The sequence below is a fragment of the Carex rostrata genome, chromosome 6 (genome assembly GCF_964058835.1).
Source record: "Carex rostrata chromosome 6, lpCarRost1.2, whole genome shotgun sequence".
Classification (NCBI taxonomy): domain Eukaryota; kingdom Viridiplantae; phylum Streptophyta; class Magnoliopsida; order Poales; family Cyperaceae; genus Carex; species Carex rostrata.
This window is the reverse complement of record NC_135923.1, coordinates 4,855,065-4,877,144: the sequence shown is the minus strand read 5'-3', so window position 1 is coordinate 4,877,144 and position 22,080 is coordinate 4,855,065. Positions and strand designations below refer to the sequence as shown.

General features: G+C 33.1%; 1 protein-coding gene and 1 long non-coding RNA gene across 2 annotated transcripts; one reads left to right on the top strand and one right to left on the bottom strand.

Moving 5' to 3' along the window:
• The first annotated feature begins 132 nt into the window (after window positions 1-132).
• Window positions 133-7,069, top strand: LOC144555035 (uncharacterized). Its single transcript, XR_013511940.1, has 4 exons — window positions 133-3,346; window positions 3,464-3,609; window positions 5,369-5,478; window positions 6,807-7,069. It is a non-coding gene; the product is annotated as an uncharacterized LOC144555035 (long non-coding RNA).
• A 2,070-nt stretch (window positions 7,070-9,139) lies between these two features.
• Window positions 9,140-9,823, bottom strand: LOC144555306 (transcription factor TGA2.3-like). Its single transcript, XM_078303591.1, has one exon. The coding sequence runs from the start codon at window positions 9,755-9,757 to the stop codon at window positions 9,140-9,142; it is 618 nt and encodes a 205-aa protein (XP_078159717.1). The 5' UTR covers window positions 9,758-9,823.
• Window positions 9,824-22,080: the final 12,257 nt, after the last annotated feature.

Sequence of the window (22,080 nt, the reverse complement as noted above, 5' to 3'; positions counted from 1 at the left end):
AGCTAGTTACATTCGATTCGATTATCTATACCATATTCGATCCTTAGTACCAATGTAGTTACTAACTCCAATATTGATTTGAATCTTAATTTTTTTAACTAAATATCAAATCTCTCTTTAGTTCTAGAAAACTAACAAAACACTTGAGCTATATTTACACCATCAACCATAATTTCCTTCTCCATTTATCACATGGACCTCCCCTTAATATAATTCCTAGTAGGATAGTCATTCCTATCATTTGAACCATTTGATATAGTATTATTCTTATTTTAAAATCGTAACTCGATAACAAACCACATGAATTTCAGTTCTGCTACCAAACCTGAAACATTTCTCAAAATTTTCAAAGAACCTTCCATCGATAAAATACCAACTGAATCATTGTCACTACCATGTGCACAATAATGTGACCATCCTAGATCCCAACTTCTGGTGTCAACTAATTGACTACCCGAATTATATCTAATGCAGTTACCTTTGCTTGACTCCGCTTAAATTATCGTAACCAGATTCAAATTGATATATCTAAATAAAATTAATTAGGAGGAGTTCTGTTTTTCGTAGATCAAAAATACATTATCATTATATTTTGAACTTAGTCATAAATTTACCATCTAGTTCAAATTTCAATTCTCACACTTGACTCATAGTTAATTACCAATTTTATGAAGTTGTCGTTCATCTCACAAAATCTATTTCAAATTTAAAGTTTTGTTCACCTTATTTAGTATATCAAGCGAATTGCTTTTCTCATGAATTTCGATTCTATTGATCCAAGCAAATTTCAAATTAACTGGTCACATTCTAACTATCCTTAATGTTATTGCGTTAATTAATCCAAATTTAACTCGGAACCCCTGTCATTTCTCGAGAACGTAATCTTTTATACTTGTAATTGAACTTCCGACCAATTACCAAACAACCTCTTTAATCCAAGTTTCATCACCAAACTCAAATTTTAATTCAAAAATATGTTTCTCGTGTGTGAAACTTTGATCAATTTAATTCTCTAACATAAATATATATAACGACATCATACTTCTAAAGTTATGTACTATTATTGCGTCTTTATTTTATTTCTCTCGGAAATTTCAAATCGCTAGACCTAAATTGCATATCATCCCTAAACCTTTGAGAATTTTCCAATAATCTCCAACTGATAGGACCACAAACGGAAATTTTGTCGCTTTGCAACTAAGTGGTTCCAACTAATTAGGTATTTAAATAATTCGTCTCCAATTACAACCTTCGTTACTTATGTAGCAGCTCGCTGTTTCCTAAAATATGATTAGTTATAAAATTGCCTATCATCAGACCAATTGACTTCTAAATGATTATGTTCCAAATCCCTGACGTAAGATATCTGATGAAATTTACTGTTCGTAGAATTGATTCTAAATTACTTAAACCAATTAGTTACTTAGATTGGTTCCTTTTATTTTTCTAGCTTAGCTAACATAAATTAATCCAATTTAATTGAAATCGCTCTCACTTCTTGAGAATGTGGCTATATATATATATCCCACACGGGATTAAGTCCGATCGCTGGATAATATGCCTTGTTAATCCAATCTCGATCATGAATTCAAGACCCAATTCGAAAATTAGCTTGTCATATCGGAACCCTCGTGTAACTATCAATTGCCTTAATGGAGTTTTGATTTAGTTCCTACTTGACTCGTTTGAATTTAAACTTTATTGCTCATTAGAATTACTCAATTTTCTCTCCATCCTTACACCATCCTTAAAGTCCTATTAAATTCTCTGAATGACCTTTTCGCTAGGACCCAAAGGACAATATACGATCACTTTGAAGTTGGATGATCCCATCTAATCAATTTTTCATTCAGTGCCTAAATTTAACCTGAATTGTTCCTCGTACATTGGGACCCTTGTTCCTCGTTATCGAATCCACCAAATTCAGATTAGTTCTATGAAGTTTGATTTATGTTAGATCCCGACTTCAATTTTGTTTGCTAGACTCAATATACCCTCAAAAGTTCTCTAAATCATATCAAGTTTAGTTTACCAAAATAAAGTCTAATGAAATTGATTTTCTACCAATCTTACTTGAACTAACTAAATTGAGAATTTTAAATTTGTATTTCTCTCATAGAAATCCTCAATTAATTGTCCAGTTCGGGTAGCCTTTTCGTTTCGGGACGAAACTTTTTATTTGGGGGGGAGAATGTTATATTCCGAAATTTTAAAACACGATTAATTGCTAAAATGATATTTACATTAAATAAAAATTTCTAACTAAACTAATGATCGATCAGATTTTCTGATTTAATTTTAACTGAATCTAAAAATTTCGAAATATAAACGAACTATGAATTATGTACATTTGAATTATAGGAGTTAGAAGTAAAACAATTTAAAAATATAAACTAGAAATTGGGGGTATAAATGATTTATGAAATTATGGAACAAAGATGAGAATTAAAAATAAAATAAAATATAGAACCCATAATTAATTATAATTATTCGCAAAATTCGTAAATCGAACATTCGCTGCAAGTCCAAGAAATTTAGAAAAAAAAAAAAAAAAAAAAAAAACAAATTGATTCGTACAAATAAATAAATCAATCAAGATTTAATTAAAAGTATAAGGATATGAATTTTTTTTGTGTGCAAGCAAAATTATAAAAGTACAAATTTTGTTCATAATGAATTATATAGACTAATTAGATCTTAATACGTATATACAAATTTCCAATCAATTTCGTTGAAATCCATTTTGATTTATCCATTCTTGGAGCCATTAGAACATCCATTTAATTCTTGAAATTATTTCAAACCATTGGATCCCATCCAGCACGAATCTTAAAGCAGACCCATTTAATAAAACCCTCTCTTTCTCTCTTCCCTCTTCACCCTGCCACTGGACCCCCCCCCCCTCTGCTTTGTTCTTACGCCAAACCCCCCCTCTCTCTGCGTTCTTCTTACGCCAACCCTCCCCTCCCCTCTCTTCTACGCCAAAACCAGGGGCTCCGTCCCCCTCCCCTCTTCCGTCGCCGGCGAACCCACCAACCCCCGCCCCACTCTCTCCTCTCTCTCTCGGTCCGTGAAACCCCACCAGCACTGCCCCCTCCCTGTCTCTTTTCCGCCTCCCTCTTCCCCCTCCGTGAAAACCCTAGCCGTCCTCCCTCCCCTCTCGCTGACCCGCGGCCTCACCAGAAAAATCCCTCTCTTGTTCCTTCTTGGAGAAGGAAGAAAGGCACTCGAGTTCACTCTCCCCCGCGCGCTTGGGTGACTTTTGCCGCTGTCTTTTCATGTCGAATGGCCGTCCGAACTGACCCGTCTCTGTTGCATGGGGGTTTTCCTTGATTGCCTCTCGGTTGTAAGTAGGCCTTTCTCCTCTAATTTTGGTTAGTTTGGTTGTTTGCTCTCATGTGTTGAGGATTTTCCCCTCTTTTCTGTTTGCCTCTAATTAAATTGCTAATTACCCGAATTGTAGAGGGCTTGCTGTGATTTTTGAGAAATTCGGTGCATTGTTGTCTCTTGGTTGAGATTCGGTGATTTCGAGAAGGTCGTGAAGCGAGATGATGAACCTTGGAACCGACCATCTTTCCGTGTCTCTGACGGGTGTTCAAACTCTCTCGGGTAATTATAAAACAACCCTTTTTCTGATTCTCGAGGCTTGATTGTGCCTTGCTGAATTTAATTGATGTCGTAGTATAATCGTAGGAAGTGATTTATTAAGCATCGAGTGCGGGTTGTTGATTTTCCTGACTCGATTGAAGTGTTGAATTTTAGATTTTTGCGAGGGGTTGGGGTCGATTATTATAGTACCAATGTCATCCGAGTTTGCCCTATGAATTTGCCCGGGTTACTTGATGATTTTGAATGAATAAATATGATACTTGAGTTCAAACTGAAATATAACTAAACAAGGCTAGAACTTTGATTAGGCCTTCTAATTCGAATTGGGTTGTGCGAGCCCGTCATAGAAAGTATGCTATAGGAATTTAGTTAAAAGTGAACCTAGACCTTTTATTTTGGTCTGCGATTTAGATGAAATAGATGTTCTATTAAAATCTAATTTAGGTCTTGGATGTAGACTTGATTAAATTCTTGAATATCTGATTTAACTAATCATGACATAAATGAAATAAAATGTGTAATTCCTATTAAAAATAATTTGTATATCTAACTTATTGTGATTTCAATATAAATGATCTTATATACTTATTTAGCATGTGTTTGCCCATTAGATAATATAATATTGTGATATGTTAGTGTAGTCCATAAACACGAGTGAAATAGATAATATGTTATGCATCATCACATTTGATAAACTATATCGTCAATAAATAAATCATGACTTCTTGTGCAGTCAAAATTATAAAAGATGTAATATATTATTATAAATTATTTACCAAGTATGTAGTTAAAATAATGGTTGAGACATTGAAACTTAGGTGTCAGTTAGCACGCCACTAAAACATTCAATATATTTGTTGTGACCAAAAATAACAAAATTATCTAGAGTAAAATAGAGCCAAATAGATTAAAAGTCTCATAACAAGTTTTAAAATTTAAATCTACTTTATTTTATTTTTATTTATTTTTAATCGTTTTTAAAACTTAAAAGAAAAGTTTGTTGCTAATTGATAAACGACACTTAACTAACAACGAAAAATATTGTTTCATACTTAGATTCAAAACGACGAGCTAAACGTAAAATTAGAGTAGTTATAAAATATCGAATTGTGCGACTTAGTTAGGAATAATTAACAACGCGTAAAATAGACAAACATTTCGTTTTAAAATTTTATAAATTAATTACATATCTAAATTAGAAATAACTAAAATATATTAAACTAAATACTAGTTTAGTAATAATTACAAATTTACACATTTTATTAAAATAATAGCATTAGAAATTTTTAATAATAAATTAACTTTGGAAACCACACTCGATCGAATTAAATAATTATAATTAAGTTAAAATAAATCAAAGTAGATAAATAATTAACTTATGATAATTTGGTAGAACCCGTATAAAATTACTGTAACTCACAAATAATTATTTTTGCGAATATTTCGACGTTATAATTTTTGCAAGCAATTTATCTTCAAATTAAATTATTAAAAATATAAATTATTTTAGAATTAAGATTAGGATAATTTAAATCAAAGTGAATGATCAATATCAGACGAACTTATAAATTAAGATTTATGCTAAGCTCGATGGCATGAAAGTAATAATTAATATCTGACTAACCGGATCAGTCAGACTGACTGAATCGGTAATATTTATTAAATTGAAATAATTGAGAATTTAACTTACACATTTACTGGGGCGAGGGTTAGAATAATTTAGCATAGATTTTAATTAGTTTAAATTACGTGATCACAGATCAGTCAACTCTGTACGAGTCCGACCCGTGGACCGATCCGACTGACCCGTAGTTCGGAGCATACGCGGAGCACGCTGATTTTTAGCGACAGAGACTCCAGCCTCCTCAGGTGTGGGATATCTGAATTATTCTTTTCGTGGGCGTACTCTTACCAGTCGATCCATCTGACCTGACATCTGCACTTTATTTTTAAGTAGTTGCCTTAAAACTTTAGATCATGTTTATCATTTCTGCACTGTAGGTAGAATTGCATAAACCCTGAAAAACTCAAATTTACTGTATTTTAAGAGTAGAGTAATTAAATAATATTATATATATATATCTTATTAGAATATTAGGTTATTAGCTGTCTTCTTCTCGTAGAAAACTATATTATTATTTTACGTGCATACGCATGCATTGGTGAGAGCTGAGCAGAGCCGAGTGACTTCGTTCCGTCTTGGTGTCACTTGGCATGGGACGGCCCGACAGCCACTGAGCTGAGGGTCACTTGATCCTTGGATGGCTTTAGGACTATATTATATGTATAAACCTTGATTATATCATTTTTCGATCATTTTGCTATTTGACGTGAGCAGTTCCGATCTCGAGTTCTGTGGCACGGACGATTCGGGATGTTTCTCACGCCTACATTAGGAGCTACATGCCTAGAACGGGTTACCCCACCACGGTTCCGATCTCGAGTTCCGTGGTGGCATTTTTATTACTTGAGACTGCACAGTTCCGATCTCGAGTTCTGTGTAGGTCTGTTTTACGCTACCGCATGGTTCCGATCTCGAGTTCCATGGCGGATTTGGTGATTTGGTGTGGCGGGTGTTGGTGTGGCGGGTGAGGGCACAGTTCCGATCTCGAGTTCTGTGGCCCTGGTGATGATATTTTTACGACTTGCATTGTATGATTTCTCCTATTGGATATGTTTGGCTTATGAATCGTCTAGGTGAGATGACACACCGAATTTTGATATAACCATCGGCTAGTGTGCTACTATCTTGTGGAGCAATGCTCGATATCACTAGGCAACGTGTATCATTGCACTCTGATCACAGTCCTTGGATTATATTGTTGGATCTTGTGATCCTATTGGCACAGCACGGGGTGATTTACTTTATCCATATTATTGTTATTATTATTATTGTATTTGGGCACACAGTGCAAGGAGTACTGGATTCCGACTTGATTTATATCCGATATTTCACCTTGATTTTATTTTGGGTTATTTCGCATGTTGGCATAATAGAATAATCGCATCATGGCATCATTCAAAAGTATTGTAAATTCTATTAGCTATTAATATAGGTTCACACATGTGCATATTTTTAATTGTATTCATTTTATAAAATAAAAGTGCTTTGACCTTAGAGGATCCCTGAGGGGATAATTCTGGGTCACATACTGGGCGATTCGTCGCTCACCCACAAGTTGTTTCGTGGGTTTTAGGTACAGGTTCTGGCGGTCCGCAGCAGGAGATGTCAGGAGCTGTCCCCGAGGGTCACACCACTTGACCTAGTTAGGGTTAGGCTTTTGATTAGGTTTACGAGTCCCGTATTTTCTGTATTATATATACGGGCTCGATAGATCATGTATCCCCTTCTATAGATGGTGTGATTTGGATCCGAGATGGATCGAATTATATGTTATGTATGTGTATGTTTATTTATTTGTTATGTGACTGATGCTTGCTATTCATATTATTGTGCTTCCGCTGCTGTTTGATTTATTATTTATGATTAGCCTTGCGTGCTTAATAATTAATTAAGCACGAGGCGAGGTTGATCACACCTTAATTCAGAATTCCTGGTTTGGGGTGTGACATTAGCTGATTATTCTAGACATGATTTTGCAACATACTCAACACTTACCAGCTTATTTAACAATAATCACTCATATCTCATATATATATATGTTGCTATCTTGCACGGTTAAAATTTGACTGCAATCAATTAATATATCATTCCCTTGTGTTTTGCATGGTCAATGATGCATTTAATAAATACGGATGAAAATTTTTGATACTGCTCTTTGCTGGTACAGTCAATAGAGTTCAGTATCTGATTAATGATGCTGTTATGTGCTCCTGAGACCATTTTAAAGCATTTTTGGGTTTTTAGGGGTCATTCTGCATTATTCTCTATTTGCTGGTACTTGTCAGGTTTTTAGGGTAGTTTTGCATTTTTTTTCTGTTTCTGGTCTTGTAAGTCTTTTATATAAATGGTAGGGCATTTTTTGGCCTATTTTAAAAAAAAAAAAATTAACATTTCATTCCAGCAAATCCACTTGCACTGTATACAACTTAAGAAATTTACATTCAATTGCAATCAATATGCATATTAGGTAGAACTTAAGATTTTTTTTCTTCGAAAGACTACATATTACAAATTAATTAGCTGACCTTTATCTGTTACATAACATATTGCATGCTAACAACATAAACAACTTTATTTTACAACGAGTGAAAGTATGATATTATATGTACAGAGATGAAGCACTCACAATGAACGGGGTCAATTGACCATTATTCATTTTGAATTTTTTTATACTTTGATATGATTTTTCTATACAAATTAGAGTAAATGCAATGAATATTATAAAATTGACCTTTATATTTTTGAAATTTTTTTTTTATATATAATTGACCTTCATACCAAACTTCTGAAATTTGACTCCTATAACTTGAAAGTATGTCTCCGCTCATGACTATGCATAGCAATATGCTATTGGTATGCATTATAGATTACTATTTTTTATTTTTGAAGTCCAAACAGTTAATCTGAACCATTTCTTATAATCTCCATAAGAAGACTTTTGTGCAAACTAAATTTTACATTTTTTATAATCTTTTTACTGTCTTTTAGATAGATAGAAAATCATTATTTTTGTATAATTTAAAATATTTAGATCAAGTAATTTTCTACTTTTTTTAAACAGTAAAAATATTATAAAAAATATAAATTTAATCTACAATTAAAGATCATATTAAACATTGACTTTGAAAATAAAGATATTGTTCCATATTACGAACCAATACGCGTTATGCATATACAGTACCATAGCCTTGCTCTCCTAAGACATGCATTATATTTTTTAGTTTCCATATAGAAGTTAATTTTGATTTTACACAAATTTTTTTTACCGATGTTTGATGAAAAAAGTCAGTACTACACTAAATGAAAAAAAAAAAAATGAAAGGAAGATTAGTTATAATGAAGAAATAAGAAATTTTAAACTTTTGATGTTAAAAATGATAAAATATGCAAGTTTTTATCGATCCAAGGGTCACAAGTACTTAATTTTAGTGGATACACTAACAATTCATCCTAAAATGTGTAACTAATTGAGGTTAATGAAAATAGGGGCTTGATCCTAGTTGATTTCTCAAAAAAAAAAAATCATCCTAAAATGTGTGTACAAAACAAATTTTCACTGCTTATCCAAGGAGGCTAAAGGCTTAAAGCCTATATCATATCTGCTCTGGCCTAGAAGGCCCATACACAAAAAATAGCCCAAGATAGAAAGCCCTTCTCTAACTTTAAAGGCCCATATATTTTTGCTGACAAATAAATTATCATCGCCAATACTTTTACATCTAACAAAATAACAACTGAAAATAAACAACACCAATTTATTTCATCCTCATAATTCCAGGCCATAATGGCAATTAATCAACCTTAACATACATCAGAACCACTATTTGATTAAGCTAAACTTCACTACCTTACACCAGCAGAACAACACATGCATGCTATTAACCCAGCTTTCGCAACAGTTCGTCACTAAAAGCCGTTGTATTGCAAACCATGCCAGTAGAAGCAGAGATGGCGATGTGCTAACGTGGCAAAAAATCGCACAGTCTGGGCAGTACTAAGAATCTCTATGTTTTTCCTAACAACATTTTTTCGTAACTCGTCAGCTTCATCAAGCACCGCACGCATCATTTCGCCCACTCTTTCTGTCGTGTAGCCCCTCGCCTCTCCATTCCTGACCTTTCCATGCGCAGCAGCAAGTGCCATCAAAACCGACATGGCCTCCTCCACCACTCTCATTTTCTCCTCAAGCTCGTGAATTCTTCTCATCGTCTGTTGCCTGAGTTGCTCTACCCTGTAGCTCTGATCAAGTGTCAGATCTAATGGCAGGGAATGAAAGAAAATGCCTGGATTCAAACCACCGAGCCAAAAGAAGGAGCGCTCGATATATGTAAGCCAGTAAGCGGAGAAGGCCCGAAATATGTCACGGTCAGCTAGCTGAGACTTGTGTTTGTAATACTCGGCGTAGTGCGACACGGCACGGTTTATTAGAGGGATGTGGAGGTCTGGACGGTCTTGAGGAACAGATATGAGATCGTTTAAGAGATGCTGTTCTTGGATCAGCCATTGTGAGTAGAAGTGCTCCATAGTGGTGCTCACATGTTACTTAATTGAGATTTTGCTACTTATATATACTTTCCTAGTCGTATGGTTGATACGGGAGGCCAGATCTCCCGAAATAACTTAGAATTTTGAGTTTTGATCCAGACCATCTAATCAGAACCCATATCATTCTGATTCGAAGTAGAATATATGGAGCTCTTTAAAGATCTGTGTCAAAGTAGATCGGACAGTCCAGATTCGAACTCAAAATTTTAGTTACCTTAGGTGATTGATCAGTGTAAAAACGACCCTAATTTACATATGATTTTAGCTTAGATTTTACCTTATTTTTTCATTTTATGTTTAATTATTGCGATCGAGAAATCGGCTATTTTAGGCTATTTTTGTATTTTTTTTTATGATTTAATTTTGAGATTATTTTACATTAAATAGAGCAATAATAAGGTCAATTGGAATAGCAGAATACTGAGACCAAGTTTCTGGTACAGTCTGTACCAGCTAGTACGTACCAGGAGCCAATACGGACCAAGTAGGACGGAATAAACATTAACTCCTGGAGTGTCCAACTTTCGCACAGGGGTAATACCATCCGTACCAGCCGGTATGGTCCATATTTGAGGCATCATTTCGTTGGATTTTGTGACAGTTGTATCCAGATCAGGTCGCTTGGCCTCCAATCATCTCTAGATGCCCCTAGACTCCTATAAAAGACTCCTGGGACAGAAGGAGAACATATCTCTGGAATTATCTTTTGTTCTAGATTTATTTTCTTAAGTGAGAATAGTGGAGTGCATAGAGACTAAGCAGTAGGGTAATTCTTGTATAGTTGTATCTTTCTCTTATTTCTCTATTGTATACATGTTGTTCTACAGCTAAGTTCAAATTCTTAAGGCATGGAGTAAATCTTGTTACTCATGATGTTTGGATATATTTTATTTAATCATTGTTTGGTCTTTTGTTATTTGATTGCTTTAGCGTTTTATGTTCATTCTTACTTGATTTTGTTTGTTAGTCTAGACCGCCATGTGGTGACCATACATGGAGAGATTGTCCCATTAGGCTAACCAAGTTAAGATAAGGAGAATAAAAATACTAGACTAGTGGAGGAGATCTTAGCCGGAAATACCATTAGTTGAACCAACAAAAGTATATATGGAAAACTTGGTATTTGCAGATGAATTTCACATTGTCTTGCCTCACTATGAGGACACCCAATAGAACCAGAAAGTAGGGCGATGAACCTCGTAAGTGAAGTCCGAAATTGTTGGGCTAATCACAAAACTCCTTGCATCAATTAAGATAAATCTTAGCCGGATCTCTTGATAGGTAGAGTGACTGTGTCAATATGAAAACAACTATCAATAAATCGGATTAGAAACCTTCAAACAATTAACATATGAAAACTAACATCAAATAAGATCAAACCAAAATAGATTGAGTAGCAATTAATGGTAAGTCAAAACCCTAAGAATTCACATCACTATCTTATTTATTTTATTTACCTTTAATTTTTGTCAAATTCAAAGATCAAACCAATGACTCTTAAAGTCCAGATTTTGTCTAGCCTTTCGAAAGATTGAGATTTAATTATTTAAAACCTTAAACCATATTTCCTGCGTATCGACACCTGATTATACTACTTGATCGGATTATGCGCTTGTAATCTGACTCGCATAGAAAAGTAGGTTATAAATTTTATTAGCTAACAGGATTTCACTCATCAGTGATATGAGTTCAGAAGAGAGGTGAACTAGAAAATTTAATTAGAGATACTAAAACATAAAATATATAGTGCATGACAGCTAAAATTTGTAATTATGTCTTAATAATTACAAAATAAAATTTTAATTACTAAATTACAAATATACATTTAGTTATTTAGCATTTTACAAGACATGCTGAGCAATATAATAATATAAAAAATTAATTTAATTTAATATATGAGAATAAAATTTTCAAAATCATGAGAGTACTTAACAGTGTTTACCCTGAATGTGAATCCATCTCTAAATGGATATCTACCAAAAAAAAAAAAAACAACAATTTATATTGTTTGTACAAAAATATGTTAGTTAAACTTATTTTTTATTTTTCCATCAATACTGGAAAATCTTACATATTATCTATCTTTTATTTAATTAGGAAAATTTGATTGAAGTTTACTTAATTCATTATATTATATATTTTGCTAACGATTTATATAATGATTTGACCAGCTGTGTAGCTACTACATGGCATTCAAAAAAAAAAAAAAAAAAGATTTATATAATGATTTGAAGCGTGGGGGTGCGTGTAGAACAGTTGGCGAAGGATGCGAATATTGAAGTTGGATACATATTTTAATGGAAGCTCAATTTTGGTAGATAGAATTAGACGAGGTTGCAGCGGAGACGGAGACTCGGACGGAGTAAAGGCAAAAGGGAACAGATCTGACAACCGGGGAGGGAACAACAACTCGAGGGAACCACATGGGAATGTTTTTATGAACCGGGTTTGGTCCTTGGATTTAGAAAAAAAAATCTCAGAATAAAAATTATGTACTATCTAAATTTATGAATCTTGTTAATTAGTTTCTTTAGTCTTTCAATGACAATAACCATTACAACGGGTTTTTTTAAACAGTTTTACATAATTTATTATGTATTTATTATCAATTAAATTTTATAACAATTCAAACATTTATGGTATAATTTCTTGCTTTTGTATCAGTAAATATCAGGTCTTTTTAAGTCAATTGAAGAGATGGTAAACAATAAATTGCTAAGTCTCGTATTAAATATAATTAGATCAGTCTTTTTTTCTTCTTCTTGCTTTATTAAGCATTTATATTACCAATTAAATCTAGATTGATTTTAGGTGTAGATAAGCCTTGAATCAACTTGATGATTAAAAACACCACAAACACAAGACACTCATAAAAACATATTCTGACAACTCAAACGGTAAGGTCACGAGGTAAGAGCATCTATATCTCTGAAACTCTTGGAGTTTTTAATCTGATGTGGCAGTTTCTAAACCAGTTTCAGGAATGCAGATGGATTTCTTATTTAACAATTTTGCTCCAAAGTTTTTTAATAAGGAACCGTTTATAAACTTTGACGTGGCCAAATAATTCGCTGAAATTCTTTTCTCTAGTAATTTATTTGCTTATGTGACAATTAAGAAACTCTAATTTTAGTTTCAGAAATGTGGGGGTTTAAAAACTTACATAGACAAAATTTCTAAAAATTAGTTAACAGTTATTTAGAAACTCCAAGAGTTTCAGAGATGTAGATGCTCTAAGGTAATTAGGTAATGTAGAGGACTGGTGACGCCAGCAATGAGGTCACTAATCGTAGGTTGAACTCAAAAATTGATTACGAGGAATTTTGACTTTTGGCAGTTCAGTAGGAATTGCCTCAGTTTTGGGTAGCACAATCAAATGGGAGTCTTGACGCCAGCATTTGTGAATTTGTAATGAAGCACCGTCCAAACAACACAATTTTTTGTTTTCTAAAGCGCACATGGTCTTATTCAAGTTTAAAGTCTTGGGAGGTCACGTGCCAAGTGGTGTCATTGTGCACCTCAAACAACTGACAATCCACCGATTTCTTGTTGCCCTGGCATGTTTGCCACGTGTAATATTCAATTGGGTCACTTAAGAGTACTAGGTGTCTAGGTGTGTAAACGGATCGGATAATATTTAATTTCGTCCGGATTCAAATTCAGAAAATTACTTGAATTATCGGATACGTATCATCCATATATGTATCTGTATCCGAAAAATTATAATGAATAAGAATACGATAAATTTTTTAACTATTCGTAATTATTTATATCCACCTGTTTACGTCCCTAGCTAAACCACAACAAAGATATTCTATGTTATTAAATTGATTTATTAAACTGTATATACTAATTTATTAAACTGCGTATACATATATATTCTGATAAAAAATATAACACTGACATAATTAGTGACTAATATTTTGGCAATATGATATATGTTTTGTAACCAACAAACCTATTATGAAAAATATTAGATCTAATTGATGAATGAAAAAAAAATTATATTTAGATGTTATTTTTTACTAGAATTTACATTAATAATTTATTTTTAATTATCTGAATTATATTCATATCCAAATTTGTATCCGTATCCTCGTCCGTTCAATATTTGATCTGCATCCCTATCTGAGACTATCCGTATTCGTATTTGTTAGTTTTATGATCTAGAAGTCAATCATAGGCTGATTATTTTCTAAGTTTTGTTCCTATAATTGGATGATTTATTTATCATCTTGTTTCTTGAGCATTTTATTACTTATACATCATTCAGGTTGAGGACTTGAAATTGTGGAATTCTATAAAGGAGTTAATAAATACTCTAAAGTGTCCCTAGTCTTCGTAATTAACAAGGAACATTAATTATCAATTAAATATTAGCATTTGAATTAGATGATGATCATGTTCTACAGATCATATAACAAGGAGTTATCGATCTAATCAAATGGATACCTGATGGAGATCAGGGGATTGGACGTGATCAAAATAAAATATTTAATATAGATCATGTTTATGTCATTAAATGTTTTATTTGTGTCTGGAATTCTAAGGTATGAGATTCTTGTTTCTCTCACGTGAGAATGTGTATTCGTGGGTATTTTCCAACGATGTCTGTAACTGGCAGTCATACAGATCATATCTCAGTATGTGTCTCTCATGTGGAGAGATAGTAATTATCAAGAATACCAATGTTCCTTATATAAATGAGTGATGATATCAATGAGCCCCTTGATGAAATAATACAAGTATATGCACATATGATTAAGGAGTTAATTATAATTACTGAATTATTTCGGAATCAAGAAACGAGTAGATTTGCAAGGATGATACGTTCCTACCTTGAATCTATTCATGATATCATGAGACAGGGGCGGATCTAGGATTTCTGTCAAAGTAGGGCAAAAAAATAATTAGTCGTATTTAAGTAGCTAATTGGATTCAAACTAATTAACTAATCGGGTACTAAATAAAAAATAATCAACATAACAAAAATCTTCAGATGTAAGCATGATATACAAATAAGAAATTCGGTATTAATTTTCGTAAATCTATCATTAAGCTCTTACAATTGTATATTAATAACCGTATTTTAACTCTTAAGCTAATAAATATATATAATAAACTAAATAAAAAAGGGAAAAAAATTTAAAAGCAATTAGCAAATTTGGTAGATCAACGAAAATGAAGCCATTAAGTAGCTCCGAAATGGAGAAGAAATAGTAAAATAATAAAACAGAGAAAAAAAAATAGAAAAAAGGGGATGTGTGTGAATTCACAATTGGCACCACAAATCAGTATCACCTGACCTATCTCAGTTCATCCGAAAAAAAAAATTACCTCTTTCCCTCTATCTCATTTAATCTTACATGTGGACTCAAAAAACTGAGCCAACTGTGCCAGTGAGACAGGGAATGAAATTCGTTGCTCTTCAAATCTCTGTTATTCCTTGCTTTTCTATCTATCTCTCTCCTCTGTCTCTCTCTCCTCTTTTTCTCTCTCTTCCTCTTTGAAGTGAGAGATAGAGACTAAAATGGATAACATGCTCCTGTTTTTCCTCTGAGAAAAGCAGCAGATGCTTTTCCGTGAGACGGTGTTGGTTTTAAATCCAGCGCTTCATATTCCCTCCAATCTTGGAAGAGACTCATAAAAAACCGCATCAGTTCAGAGTGTTGTCCGCATACACCACGTCTACGTTGAAATAAGGAAAGAATTTAATAGCCATAGAGGCATTTATTTCATTTTATTCAAGTGCTGTGTGTGGTTTATGAAAATCGAATAGTGCAGTATCTTGGTTTATGTGCTCCACGTCTATGCTAATGAAGGGATATCTTCTTCTCCAAAAAATCATTCGAAAATCATAGAAAAATATGATAAAATAAAAATGACAGAGGAGAATAAGGGGAGGGCGAAATTGATTGCCAAAACCTAATTCTTTGTACAGAGAGAATGAAACATAGACTCAACACTCAACATGGTAGAGCAATAAACTTTTTCAGGGTAGGGCAAGAGTTAAAAACACATACTCTGTAAATTAGTTTTCAAAATCCAGGGTATGGCAATTACCCACCCCTGGTGTCACGTAGATCTGCCCTTGTCATGAGACATGGAATTGACACGGGACAATTGTTACCTTAGGAATCGTGATATAGCAGCAGGGGCGGAACTCAACTTTGAATATAGAGGGGGCTAATCGACTAAACATTATAAATTTAAAAAAAATTCAAAATCTATATAACACAAGATAATATGATTCTTTACTATTTGATTTCATAAAAATACAATAAATAACTAACACCAAATACAATGACACGTCTATCAAATTATTTTGACATAATTTAAATTTTTTTATGCAAAAAAAAAAAAATATATCTAAATGACACTAGCGAATAGAAAAATATCATATTAACAATTTAATATGAAAGTAAAATATTAAAATTATGATAAAGTTACAATGAATAACAATTTGTTAATAATCATGAATAAACAAACAAACCTCAACTTCAAGAAATATAATACATCACATTAGTTGGCTTCACACTAATTTTAATTTGAACTTTTATTTTTATTTTTTCTCTTTTTAGACAAGGTTTTATTGTTTTTCAATCATATTCCTTTATATTTCTGATAATTTCTTTTTCGGGATAACTGTGCATTCCAAAAAAAAATAATTCCAATAACTTTTTTTTTTTTTCTTTCAGATACTTGGTGACCGTGTCTTTCAAATTAGCAACGCTATTTTTTTTTTCCCTATTATACTATTAATCTTTCCATTTTTCAACAACTTTCTAATTATATATATTTATTACACGGTTAAAGATGCTGTTTTTTTTTCACATGATTGGAAAGCCGAAATGTCATTTTTAGATTCAACCCCTTTAATTTTTTTAGTATTCAACATGGAGGGGGCTAACACCTATAAAATAAAATTTTCAATTAAAATTACAAGTAACTGAAAAATAATTTTGGAAATGTTGGGGGTGACTTAGCCACCCCTAGCCATACTTACCTTCCGCCCCTGTATACAGGGGCGGATCCACTGTAGCACAGGGGGGGTCAGCTGCCCCCCGCTGGATTTTTCAAAATAGTGCTAAAAATCTGTTTTTCGGACCTCTGCCCCTCCCTGGAATTCAAATTGCCCCCCTTCTAGCCCATTCTGGAATTCTAATAGACGGAACGGAGCCCATATAAACTCTGAGCGAAACAAATTAGCGGAGCCCAAATAGGCGCTAATCCCAAATATCGAAAATTAGTTGAACCAAAATATTTTTTTTTTTGAATTCAAAGGCAGAGGCTGCCAAGTTGAACCAAAATGTTGATTTCAAATGCCCTATAGATGTTGAATTGTTGATTATTTTCAAGTAATTTAGGATTTTTATTATATTGATTGGTAGTTTTTTTTGTTATGTTGAATTATATCCGATAAGCTATTGGATTTGAACCCGATAAGCTATTTGCATCCGATTATTGCCCCGCCCTGTATTATCATATGTATCTTTTGAGTAATTACAATGTATATTCCTAGGTGCTGCTTGTAATTTATGGAATAAAAAAGAATTTCAAATTCTATTGTCAAAAGACATAAATTTCACAAAGTCACACCAATAAGAAATCATCATAGGATATAATAAAAAAACATTTCAAGAGTACGTACTGTTACGAGTCATAGGTTAATGTTTTTATTTAATTATTTCAAATATATTTTATTTAAATATTTTTTAGTTTTGAAATAAACAAGATGTATGCGTTCATTATGCAATTTGGGTGTAATATAAGTCGGTTATTTGTGTTACATTGATTTGAATTTGATATTAAACCGGATGCATGTGCCCGATCATTATATTGGGCTTTATAAAATAGGTGTTTGAGGCTTATTCTTTGATTTGGGTTTTATAGATAACTGGCTGTTTGTGCCCAATCTTTCAATTTGGGTTTTATATAACCTGATTGTTTGTGCCCGATCATTTAATCTAGGCTTGATATAAACTGAAGAAATAAAGACTAAATCTCATGTTTGGTTGTGGCCTAAAACTAAGGAGGCCTAAATTAGTTATTCCAACTTAGGCCGGTCTAAATTATTCATGTTTGGTTGAGACTTAAAGTTAAATCATAGCTTAAACTATTCCTTGTTTGGTTAGAGTTGGTGGAGGACTAAAGTTTTAATAAAAGCCTAAATTGATTAATTATTTATAATAAGATACTAATTATATAATATTAATATATTAATAATAACTGTAATATATTATATATTATTATAAAATCTATTTAATATATTAACAATATAAATATTAATTATATATCAAAAATAATTATTAATAATAAAATATTAATTATATAATTATAAATTAATAACAATTACTATTTATATAATCTTATTAAAATAATAATTTAATATATTAACAATATAAAATATTAATTATATAATTATATATTAATAAAAATTATTAATAATAAGATACTAATTATATAATATTAATATATCAATAACAACTATAATATATTTTAATATTATTATAATAATGATTTACTATATTAAGAATATTAATTATTAATAATAAGATACTAATTATATAATATTAATATATTAATAAGAACTATAATATATTGTAATATTATTATAATAATTATTTAATATATTAACAATATAATATATTAATTATATAATTACATATTAATAATAATTATGAATAAGAAAATATTAATTATATAATAGTAATATATTATGAGATGGGCTATGGTGCATTGCAATGTATAGGCCATGGTGTGCATTGGACCATAAATCACCGATTCAAAGTCCAAATGACCGATCCAAACCGTTCATCTTGTTCTCCATATTAATATGTGTTACATTCTGAAATTTTAAAACATGATTAAAATTCTTAATCAATCATTTGGTTTAAATAAAAAGTTTAATTAATTTAAACAATCGTTCAGAAAACTTCTGACCGACTAAAACGAAACTAAAATTTCGAAATATAAAGGAAGTATGAAATTATGTATATTAAAAGTTAGAGTTAAACATAAAATAAAATATAGCACTATAGATAAATTGTGACTATTCGGTAAATTCATAACTTAGAAAAATTTGTTACGAGTTCATGGAATTTTAGAAAAGGAAATAAATTGACTCGTTAAGTAATTGACCTAGTTGAACTCTAGATTTAAAATATAACAATACGAATTATTTGTACACATAAATTATGAAATTTATAAATCTTGTTTATTAATGAATTATAGGAGTTTAATCAAATAAATATATATATATAAATAGAGATGTACAATTAATACCAAATGATTTGAATATTAGAATAGAGAAATAAAAGTACAAAATATTCATACGAAATTAATTGCAAAATTTTACGAAACTTCGATTCGAATTTATAAAAGAAACAAACTTTAAAACCAATATAAAGAAACAATGTTAAATTCTGAATTGTTTAGACCATTTGATTCATCTAGCACGGATCTTAAATGCTACAAATTAAGTGTTGGAATTTTATTAGCCACCCATCCCACCCAGCACGAATCTTAAAGCAACCCATTTAATATCCCACCCTCTCCCTTCTCTCTTTCTCTCCTCTCCCTCCCAACCCGTGACAGACCCAGCCCCCCCCTCCCCACCCGTCCCCTTCCCTCCCTGTTACGCCAAAGGAAAGGAAAAAAAAAAAAGAGGGGCTCCGCCCCCTCCGCCCCATCCCGTCGCCGGCGAGCCGCCCACGCCCACGCCCCCCCTCTCCTCTCTCTCTCTCTCCTTCTCGGTTTGGGAAACCCCAAACCCCACTCCCTCCCCTCTCTTCTACACCGAAAACAGGGGCTGGCCCCCTCCCTTCCGCCGCTGCCACGGCCAGAAGCGCCGCCGCCGCCACAGCCTCATCTCTCCCTTTCCTTCCCGGTCCGACCCGCCAGATCCGCCAGACCCGTCAGACCCGCCTAGGATCCGAAACCCTAGAAATTAGGGTTCGGTTTGGTGCTGCACGGGTGCTTGATTGGTGCTGCCTCGGTGTTGCTTGGTGCCGTTCTGGTGTTCGATTTTTCTGACAACCGTTCTATTGCCCTTTTCTTTGTGCTTGCCCTAATTGGGTAAATTATCGATTCTCTTGTTCAATTGGTTGTATTTTGTAAAATGAATTGTTGTTAATTTCACCTTTGCTCGGGTTGTTGATTTTCCCGGCAAAGGTGCTGACTTGTGGCTTGTGCCTTGCTACTGACTTGTTGATGCCTTGTTTGATGTATTGTTGAGTTAGTGGTGTTGTGCTAATTACCCGAAATTGGTACTGTCTGGTTTTACATGTTTACCAGAATATTGGATTGACAGGGACCAAAGTTTAAAACTTATGCTATTTGGGGCTGTCATGGGAAATTGTAGGTCATACGTGAATTGTAGAAATTATAAGGGCCTAAGTGAAAGAATGTAAATTTTAATAAGATGGCCAGCCATATACGTGATTTGAATAAAATGGGCCATGAGTGAATTGGGCTTGTATTTTATAAGCCTTGAAAATAAATTAATTGGGCTCTGATTTTTGTTGGGCCTATGTCTAATTTATTAATGAATTAGAACAAGGCTTGGGCCTTGGTACTAATAGGCTTGCCAGATTTTTAAAAAGGATAAAAAGAATTATTACGGTACCTGAAATTTTTCTAGAAGGCATAATTTATCGGATAAAACACGGCTTTAAAATTTAGGTTTTTATAATGTAAGTGAAGGGGGCCAAATTGTAAATGTGGTGAAATTTATGTATAAGACCGGCCATATGTATGCATTGGACTAAATTAAATAAGTAGGCCATTGGATTAAAATGTATGACATGCATGAGAATTTTATACATGGGCCTTGAAAGTGAAAATAGTTATAATGGACTTGAAATGAATTGTGAACTGTTAATTAGAGGCTTAAACCTTTGCTAAATTATGAGCCTTTAATTAAATTGAATTGAAATGATTGATTGTTTTGGACCTTATTAAATTGGACTTGAATTAAAATAATTATAAATGAGCCGAAAGGTATAAAAGAATTGACGAATTGAAAGACGGCTTTTGGAATTTAAGTTTTGAGAATGTAACCGAACTAAACCAAGTAATCGTATAATATAGGTGTAGGCTCAATCGAGCCAGATTTCGCGAGGCAATTCGAGACGCCTGATCTTTAAATTAAGCGGTACGCTCGTCATAATAAGGTGCGGGATTCTTGGACTTGTTTGATACTTTATTTTTAGGAATTAAACTGTGTTTTCGTTTGTCATGTTGAATATCATTGATTGCATCACTGAATTGCGTAGAGCATTTGCATAGCCCAATTAAATTAAACTCGAATTGATCTGAATTGAATGATTTGCATGCTGGTATGGTTATAGGTTATGTTGATCTATTGTGATATGATTTTGATTGAAAGTCACCACGAGCTGTGTATGTGAATGTATGTGAATGGATTTACGAAGTTAAGCACTTGGATCCAATGAATTTGCCAAGTCGGGCTGTATGCTGACTTGGATTCCCAGGATCCTAAATGGCCTTAGGTGAACGGCCCTCGATATTCCCAGTACCGGTTGGGACGAGGGAGGGTGATTATGTTATGAGATGTGTGATTGGAAATCGTGGGTGACATGTGTAACGTCTATGGCTCGGTGGCATTTTCCTATGTGTTAATGCATTTGAAAGGTCAATTGAATATTACGACTATTGGAATGATTCCAAAGTGGATTTTCTTTATATGATTCGAACCAGACCTTAATAAACTGTTAAGCCAAGCGATTGCAGATGGGTGTCAGATAAAGGGTCCAGCGGTTGGCCATCTGTAGGTGTCAGTAACCCTACAGATGTGGGTTTGATAAAGGTTCAGCTCGAAAGAACATCTGTAATTGCTACAAGTCCTAATGAACTGAGTTATGAATCGAGTTAAGCCAAAATATATGTTGTGTTTGAAATTCATCTTGGAAATTCCGTAAACTGTGTTGCAGGTTGATTTAACTGTTGTCGTGCATTGGCATTCTGTTATTTATGTTTATGATTATATGTATCTGTTTGAACTGTTATTGTTTGGGTTTCATTTTTGAATATAGAGTTTGATTGCAAGTCCAATAGTCTAAACTGTGGCAAAATTCGCACTGAGAATTTATTCTCACCCCCACCCTCCCGATTATTTTCAGGTTTGTTACTCGGACGCAGCGAGTGAGGATATTGGCAATGCATATAAAAAGATCAACTGCCTTGCGTGTATATGTGACCCCTGATAGATACACGCGGCAGGCTGTCAGACCCGGTGGATTTGGGGTGTGACAATATGTGCTTGGAGACCAAATTTTATA

Bases quoted from the DNA above. Each gene is read 5' to 3' on its own strand.
- LOC144555306 (XM_078303591.1), bottom strand. From the start codon at position 9,757: ATGGAGCACTTCTACTCACAATGGCTGATCCAAGAACAGCATCTCTTA.